This window comes from Thermomyces lanuginosus, assembly GCF_041956635.1.
Source record: "Thermomyces lanuginosus strain ATCC 200065 unplaced genomic scaffold VTN49scaffold_29, whole genome shotgun sequence".
NCBI classification, from domain to species: domain Eukaryota; kingdom Fungi; phylum Ascomycota; class Eurotiomycetes; order Eurotiales; family Trichocomaceae; genus Thermomyces; species Thermomyces lanuginosus.
In genome coordinates, this window is record NW_027192363.1 from 255,731 (window position 1) to 263,869 (window position 8,139).

Genomic DNA, 8,139 nt, shown 5'->3' on the forward strand with positions numbered 1-8,139 from the left:
GCGGGGAGATTGATGTCTTCGATCTTATCGATAAGAATCACGTGATAAACGGTCTCTGCTTGGCGGCTTGGGAGACTGACCAATTGGAAGTCGAAATCTACCAGCCCGAGATAATGTGCACTGTAGGATTTGAGCGTTTCCCATACAAACCTTTTTGTGCGCTTGTGCCAATTAGCGATTTCAATACCAAGGGACTCATTACAGCATCGAGCCAACTAGCAAGATGCAGGAAGTATTCCGTACTATGGAAGGTAAATCCGTTTTCGGATCCCGCATAAACACTCACCACCCACGCTGATTGGTGCTTGCATGTAGAGCTCATGGAGATCCTCACCGCCTTCCACTCCAGGATGAGCGCCGCTCCGTTGCTCAGCAACGGAGCTCTCCCAAAACATCAGGGCCGTTTGTCACGGTCTCAGGGTTCTTCTAATTCTCCTCACACTCAAGAAGAACATGGTCACACTGGGTTTCGTTCTTCAGCATTGCGTTGACGCTGCCACTAACCGAACAGCATTCTCCTCTTCTTTTTCATCAATGTTCTGATACACCTAATCGCCCACCCCTCACAGTCCAATCCAGCCAGCATAAGTTCGCCTGCAAAGATTACTGTCCTCTGACTTGTGGTGTGTCTTCACATATCGTTCAGCACCGCAATGGCAGAATCAGACAAGTATGAAGTCTTGGAGAAGATTGGTAAGCAAGTTGGCTGTGATGTAACCGTCAACATGCTCACAGTTGTTAGGGGCTGGGTCTTTCGGAGTCATCCGAAAGGTGCGGAGGAAGTCAGATGGCTTGGTAAGATTGCCGCATCTATGATATTCAAGTTCGAATTGGACGCTCACATACTTTCGGTTGCAGATCCTCTGCAGAAAGGAGATCAACTATGTTAAGATGTCGCAGAAGGAGCGAGAGCAATTGACCGCCGAGTTCAACATTCTTAGTTCCCTAAGACATCCGAATATCGTCGCCTACTATCATCGAGAACACCTAAAGGCTTCCCAAGATGTGTACCTCTACATGGAGTATTGTGGCGGCGGAGACCTCAGTATGGTCATCAAGAATCTGAGGGAAACGAACAAATATGCGGAAGAGGAGTTTGTCTGGAGAGTCTTGTCCCAATTGGCAACCGCTTTGTACCGATGTCACTACGGGCATGATGCGCCGCCGGTCGGCCCGAATCTTCTGGGACCTGCGCCACCCCGTCAGGGATTGAAATCAAAACAAGCCCAAGTCATGATCCTTCATCGAGATCTGAAACCCGAGAACGGTAAGTGGGATCGTGTAGGTATGGCCACTCTTTCGAACTAACAGAAACCTAGTCTTCCTCGGAAGCGACAACCAAGTCAAACTGGGAGATTTTGGGCTTTCTAAATTGATGCACTCCCACGACTTTGCATCTACGTATGTCGGGACTCCCTTCTACATGTCGCCAGAGATTTGTTTGTCCGAGAAATACACCTTGTACTCGGATATTTGGGCTCTGGGCTGTATCATGTATGAATTGTGCCAGAAACGCCCTCCCTTCAACGCAAAGTCACATCTGGGCCTGATCCAAAAAATCCGCGAGGGAAAGCCGGATCCCTTGCCAGACATTTATTCCGCAGAACTCCAGAAAGTGATTATGAGTTGTCTCAAAGTCAACCCGGAAGAACGTCCGGACACCGCAATGATTCTCAACCTTCCCGTGGTCCGGCTGATGCGAAAAGAACGGGAAGTAATCGACATGAGCAACAAGGTCAAAAAGCGAGAAGAAGCAGTGATGCAGAAGATGAAAGAATTGGAGGCCAAGCAAGCAGCCTTGGAAAAGGAGAAGGCTGCGATGCGTGAAGAAATTGAGAACAGCGTCCGCCGGGAGTGGGAGGTCAAAGCCCGTCTCGAAATCGACCGCCAAGTACAAATGCACTTCGAGAACTTGAAGAAACAATTCGAAATTGAAGTTCAAGCACGCGTGGCGGCTGAACTGGATAAACTCAAAAGCCAGAATCAGGAGCTTCAAGGGAATGCATCGGCATCTTCAGCGAGTGCGAGCGAGGATTCTGACTTTCCCTCGACGACCGACCTAAGCGAGCTCTCGATGGAGTCGCCGACAGTCAGTCGAACCAAGCAATTCCGTAAAGATGTAACAAGGACTCCTTTCAGTCGTGCGAAGACCACTGTCGATTCGCCAATGGATATCCAAATGGGCGAACCGTCGCCGATTTCCATTGCGTCCTTGTCCCTATCGCCCAGACGCACTACACCGTCGTCGAAGAATCTGTTCGCCGACTATAATCAGCAAAAGCCCAAATGGGATCCATCGATGATCTATTCGGATGACGACGATGATATTCCAGACCTGCCGTCGCCAACGCAGCCGAAGGTGCGGCCGGATCCTTTCAAGGCGCCTCGACGACCTCTTCTTCGTCAACAGACCACGGCAATGATGCAGAACATGAATCCCAAGCCCCCGATCTTTCCGCCATCTGGAACTTCTAGGTTCCCACCACCAACGTCCAACAATGCCGCTCCAGCACAGAATGAGACGCGTCAAACGACGGGTGAGCTCCGCCCGCGCTCGCGCTCGCCCAACCGTCGCCTTTCTAAGATCCCGTCGTCGTCTAATCTCTTGGGTGACGCCAACTCGCCAACTCGACGGGGCACAAGCCGCCAGGTGGGTCACAAGGCCAATGGTGGTGATGACAAGTACAAGGCCATGATGCAACGCAATATGGGTGGGCGTACTCTGGTCGAGCTCGCACAGGCTCGTGCCGGAGGTCGATCTTCGGAGGACTCTAAACGGGCTTCCGGTGATTCGCGCCCTCAGTCCATTGCTTCTTCTGCTCCGAGCCTTCGCGAAACCCCAGCGACCTGGGATCCGAGTTACGAACACATGCCGAGTCCGTTCGTTTCTCGACTGGTCATCCGCAGCCTGCGGTAATCCGACAAACGTCGCGGCCAGGCTAATGTGGGCCTTCCATACTAATCAACTTTCTCTAGTGTATTGATTCCTCTCTGTTCTTGGGTAGGCTTTTGTTGGTGTTTCGGCTTTGGAGTTCGGACAGGATGTGGAGTTGATCTGGAGGCTTTCTCTTTCTTTCTATATTTCTTTTTCTTTTTGGGTTTATTGATGAACATAAAATTTTTGGCCGGAGTTGCCTGCCTTGACTGCCTGGAGTTTGAGCAAAGCATTGCATTGACCTGTGCGGCGTTTTCGCTCATTTTATTTTGTTTATATATTACCTACAGGCAGTTGTCCATGTCAAAGTAAATTTCATTTGTCAAATTTGATTATATTTCTTGTGATCGCGATGTTCTTCTACATGGCATGTAGATTTCCAGATAACTGCCTCACCGCCAGGGTTGGCCAACAACCCCAAGAATTGCTGAACTCTTCAATCACCTGGCCATCCGCCCACCCAGCGTAATCAACAATCGTATTTGCCAAAGACACATCAGCCATCAAGGCAGGATGGATATCAGGGCATCGGCCTGCCCAAATTAGTTATCAATTCCGGCTTCTCCTCAACCCCGCATCCATCTTACAGAGGGAGGAGTACGATATAGTGGTCATGACTTGGATTCAATGGGCTGTCCCATTCTCCCTCGCCAGTTTCGGTCAAGAGGACATAATCCATCATCAGAAAGATTAAGACGATGGCTTCTGAACCAGAGGTCTACTATTGCCAACCAACAAGATTCGTGCCGAACAGCCGGCTTCCGATTCTTGTTTACAGGAACGTCCTTCCTCAGCCCATTACGGAAGAGACAACGGGGGAGTTTCTAGAAAGGAACAATTGGGTAAAACGGGTGTGTAGAAAGGGGACCCCGACGGACGGGAAAAAGCGCTTATGCTAACTCCTGAACAGGGTACATGGGGAGCGATTTCTCGCCATCATTTCCATCCTAATACTCATGAGTGCTATGGTTTGTATTCCCTCGGACTTTCAGGCATTGTGGGGATGCTGAAGGAGACCGCAGGCATCTTTCAAGGATCTTCCACACTTCTCCTTGGCGCAGGTCCTTTGGACAAGGAGGAGGATGGCCAAATCATTCATGTCGAGAAGGGCGACGTGATCGTTCTTCCTGCTGGAACGTCACATTGTTCCAAGGATTTCAAGGATGACTATCGATATGTTGGTGTCTATCCAAATGTATGAACCATAAGGGCTGAACTTATTTCAAGTTCGGCGCGAATCTGGAGCTAACCGTTAACTGTGATCCAGGGTTCGCCAAAGTGGAGAAACGAGTATGGAAAGGATGATTCCAGATATGGTGACTTGAAGACAGAGGCTGAATCTGTGACCATCCCAGAGTGGGATCCTGTGAATGGACTTCATGGTCCCCTTTGGAGGCTCTGGTCTCGACAGGACTGAGAAGCGACAAGAACAATGGCATTGACAAGAGGTTATTACCGAATATAACAGAATTTAATTGTGTAGGCCGAATAAGCAGTCAGAACTCAGGACATGCGGCCATTCATATATTCAGCATAATATCAAGCCCTAGGTTAGTGTCATCGGTATCTCGACTTTGTACTATCGACGGGGGTCTACTGTTTATTTCTCAATGAGGTGTGGAAGAAACTCGTACGTTTCTCATAGCATTTCAATAATTGAAGAAGTCACAACTCTTATATGCCGCCATTGTCCAATCGTTCCTTGTAAATGATCTATCGCTCTACTACAGAATCAATTCGAACACAGGACATGGCTACATGTTACATGTATCAAGGGCCTGGTTGGCGGAGAAATGTCAAACCCTCTGATCTATCCCCCGACGTCCCACATACTTGGACAAAGTCATCAACTTCTCCTCTCCGCTTACGTATAAGGTCGACGAACCGCTCTACTGAGCAACTCCCACCAGGACCAGAGTGACAGTCTGGCAACGGAATAATTCCATCGTTAACATTAATTCGGACAAAAGAGCCGCCTCGAGCGGAGCAATAAAGGCGCTCAAACGTTATCCGACCACCCATCGGCAAGACGGTGGACATCTGCCATACCCGGTCTCGGGCAATGTGTGTCACGGGCAGATTCGGGTCGTATTTGGGATCCCGAAATAGATCGAGCGCAGTCAGCATTGACGTGACATCGTTGTCGTGAACACTACATGCGTGTCAACACGTCCTTCACCATCCAACTTCATCAGAGAGCTGAGACATACAAACTGAGGAACAATGTTCCTACCTCGGGGCCAGTTTCCAGGAGGTTCGCCGTTGCATTCAGCCATAACCAGCCCATTGCACCGGCATATGGGTTCCCAGGGCCACCTCGATAGTAATGAAGCACGTCCCGTGCGTATTCAAAATGCGCCCAGTCGGCGGGAGTAAAAACATTGCACCAAGGGCTTGATCCACGTGCCATTGTTTCGAACCCGCACATCTCTTGCATGCTATATACCTCCAAATTCGAAAAGTTTCCAACGGCGTGATTTCCTTGCTCGTGAATTAGGCGATGCGCAATAGGTGGAATATATACCTCTTGAAATGCCACCTGCATGTTCTTGCCATAGTCATGGCCCTGGACAGAATCTTGAATATAGTTTTTACAGGTATACCCAGGTGTTAATGTATCCGTGTGACGGTCAAAACTTTCCGGTATTATCTCGAGCTCTGCTCTCTGGTCCTGCTCCCAGTCAGGGCCGAAGAAACCAGTGGCAAAGAATCGCGCAGTCTCAATATCACGCCTTGAGTCGCTTGCCCACAGCCTTGTCTTTCTATCAGGGGGTAATAGATGCGCGTATCTAGTGCGAAACTTCGCACCAGCTGTTAAGGCTCCCAGCGTTCCCGCGTACGGACCCGTAGAAATGAGCTGCCCATACTGGGAAGGATCATGGACAAAATATGTCCAATTGCTAAGAAACGCGAGCGAACCATTCAGCGGAACATGAAGATCCTGGAGGCGCTTGATAAGAGCCCGATGGCGCTCGCCTACCATTCGCGTTGGATATCGCTCATTATGGCGAGACAGCTGACTCGAATCAGCGTTAGCTCAGCATTGAATATGCCCGAGAATGAGCGGTGAATTTAGAAACGTACCATGTGAACCTGTTCTACTTTGCAGCCCTCTGGTGGCTCAATTGCAGACTGACTGCCATACGACGATGCATGCTGGATCCAGGGACCATTTCCTCCCAAGTGATGGAGCAAGTTCCATCCTGGCTCTTGTCCTGTGCTTGATGGCACTACCGCATATTCTGAACAAATCCAGGTATCCAAGCCGAGAGTATGAAGCTTGAGCGCTTGAAAATTTAACCAAGAGATGCCGAATACCTCTGGATGTGACAAACAAAACAAGGATACGACGTCTCTCAAGAGATACAACAGTACCGCTGCCAGCAAGACTAGGAGAGGACACGTGTTTGCCAGCAGAGAACGCTGTTGTGTCATTCTCTAGTAGATTGCTATGCTACTAAAGGCATAACAATCTTGAACTTGAGCAGTTCCAGTGAAAGCTCTGTGCCAAAGGTTTCCTCCTCGTACTGGGATCTCAGAGGTAGGTACGGCAGATATTTGTCAAAACATACGGAGTACCTAGAACAGTTAAGCGCGACAAGGGGCACTGTGTATCAAGTAAAGCTCATCTAATTCGGTAATTTTGGGTACGGCAATTAGCTAAGATCTACAGTCTACAATAGGGAGTACTCGTGAGAGAAAATCTAGGACTGTATGTTTGTTTTCATATCACCTTTGTCCATGGCGCGAATTGTACGCTTATGTACGAACACATCATAGATATCCGAATCAAATGACCGTAGGCAACAGATATTTGAAGGGGGCATTGCCATTTTACTTAGTATTTGTGACCGACTGGGAAAAACGGCGAGAAAGCTCGATCTTCAATCGACAAGGGAAGACGAGTACAGGAAAGATTGTGCCGTCAAAATGGCACACTATTGTGACATATACCCCGCAATGTCAAAGATCTCTCGGCGTGAAAAAGCGTGGAGTTGCTGTTCAACGAGAGCGCATGCCGAGCAACTGCGGGAAGTCTCATCCGAGTGAGGAGTTGGAACTCGAAATTGGAAAACCGTGGCTTCGATATGTTGGGAGATAACGATTTGATTCGCATACGCCCGGTCTCCGAACTGTGATCACTCGGCCCGAATGGCAAGGAGAGGACGAGCAATAGGGAAGGGTAATAGCAACCCTTCACGCATGTCGGGCCGTGGATATTGATGATCCTTCGAGGAGGCCCTTCTCCGTCCCCTACCCAAACGACGTGTGTCCGTAATGCCATCACAGTGCCACACTCTGCTCCCAATTCTGTCAATCCTCATCGTCCGATAGTCGCCCCATGGTTTCAATCACGAAGCACCCCGTCGCTTCTCTGCGGCGTTGATTGCTTCCACACTCTTCCTCCTTTTCTCATTCTCTGCCATTCTTGCTTCAAGGTCTGCGATTTGTTTTTCAACAGCTAACTTCTTGGATAGCAACGTTTCGCGTGCCGAGCGGAGAGATTCGATCTTCTCGTCGAGTGTCGTCTGTTGGGTTTTTTCCTTGGCCTAACGAACCCAATTGACGTCAGTGCGAGGGTTCGGAATGAGAATTTCCACCTTTTGTGTTCAAACTTTACCTGTTGCTTTTCATGTTGACTTTTGAGTTCAGCACCGTAGAGGGCGCCTACGATTGTGGTCACTGTCACGGCTGCAGCCAGCACACCACTTTTGATAGAACGGGGGTTTAGAGTTGTCATTGTTGTAGCGCTGTTTCTGTCGTCTTCTCCGCTCGATATAAGGTTTGAAGTTCGACAGATTTGCACACCAAATGCCGATCGATAAAGTCCAGCGAAGAGCGAAAGTAGAATATCGCAGAACCCAGAAGTTGCGTCACGTATTTACGGAGATTGCAAACTGCTCTAATGGACAGTTTTAGCAAAACTTGATCCTGTAGCAGCACTCCACACTAACCTAATACGGCAATTGTGTACTAACCGAGCTAGGAAGGTGAGTCATGTGATCAAAAATGGAAACCACCGTACAAAATAAATGCGTAAATGCAATACGGAGCTCATGCGTACCAGTTACAAAGACTGCCTGCGCGTGCTGCGCGTCGCGTTTGTTTTCGTTCAACATTCTGAATCTCAGCATTATTTCACACAGTTCGTGTCCACAAAATGTATGACTCTCTGTTCGAAAATGCTGTCCAAAGCCATACGT

The 8,139-nt window shown here is 49.0% G+C and overlaps 4 protein-coding genes across 4 annotated transcripts; 2 read left to right on the forward strand and 2 right to left on the reverse strand.

Moving 5' to 3' along the window:
* Positions 1 to 653: 653 nt before the first annotated feature.
* VTN49DRAFT_3583 (uncharacterized protein) lies at positions 654 to 2,917 on the forward strand (the record flags this gene model as incomplete). The annotated part of the gene is made up of 4 exons (XM_069411435.1): positions 654 to 693; positions 743 to 795; positions 859 to 1,267; positions 1,320 to 2,917. The coding sequence occupies 4 exons, from the start codon at positions 654 to 656 to the stop codon at positions 2,915 to 2,917; spliced, it is 2,100 nt and encodes a 699-aa protein (XP_069268054.1).
* Positions 2,918 to 3,633: 716 nt separating this feature from the next.
* VTN49DRAFT_3584 (uncharacterized protein) lies at positions 3,634 to 4,352 on the forward strand (the record flags this gene model as incomplete). Its single annotated transcript, XM_069411436.1, has 4 exons — positions 3,634 to 3,786; positions 3,846 to 3,903; positions 3,958 to 4,130; positions 4,203 to 4,352. 4 exons carry the CDS (start codon positions 3,634 to 3,636, stop codon positions 4,350 to 4,352), a joined length of 534 nt encoding a protein of 177 aa, XP_069268055.1.
* Positions 4,353 to 4,705: 353 nt separating this feature from the next.
* VTN49DRAFT_3585 (uncharacterized protein) lies at positions 4,706 to 6,022 on the reverse strand (the record flags this gene model as incomplete). Its single annotated transcript, XM_069411437.1, has 3 exons — positions 4,706 to 5,087; positions 5,146 to 5,951; positions 6,020 to 6,022. The coding sequence occupies 3 exons, from the start codon at positions 6,020 to 6,022 to the stop codon at positions 4,706 to 4,708; spliced, it is 1,191 nt and encodes a 396-aa protein (XP_069268056.1).
* A 1,052-nt stretch (positions 6,023 to 7,074) lies between these two features.
* On the reverse strand, positions 7,075 to 7,676 carry VTN49DRAFT_3586 (uncharacterized protein; the record flags this gene model as incomplete). The annotated part of the gene is made up of 3 exons (XM_069411438.1): positions 7,075 to 7,234; positions 7,292 to 7,485; positions 7,557 to 7,676. 3 exons carry the CDS (start codon positions 7,674 to 7,676, stop codon positions 7,075 to 7,077), a joined length of 474 nt encoding a protein of 157 aa, XP_069268057.1.
* Positions 7,677 to 8,139: the final 463 nt, after the last annotated feature.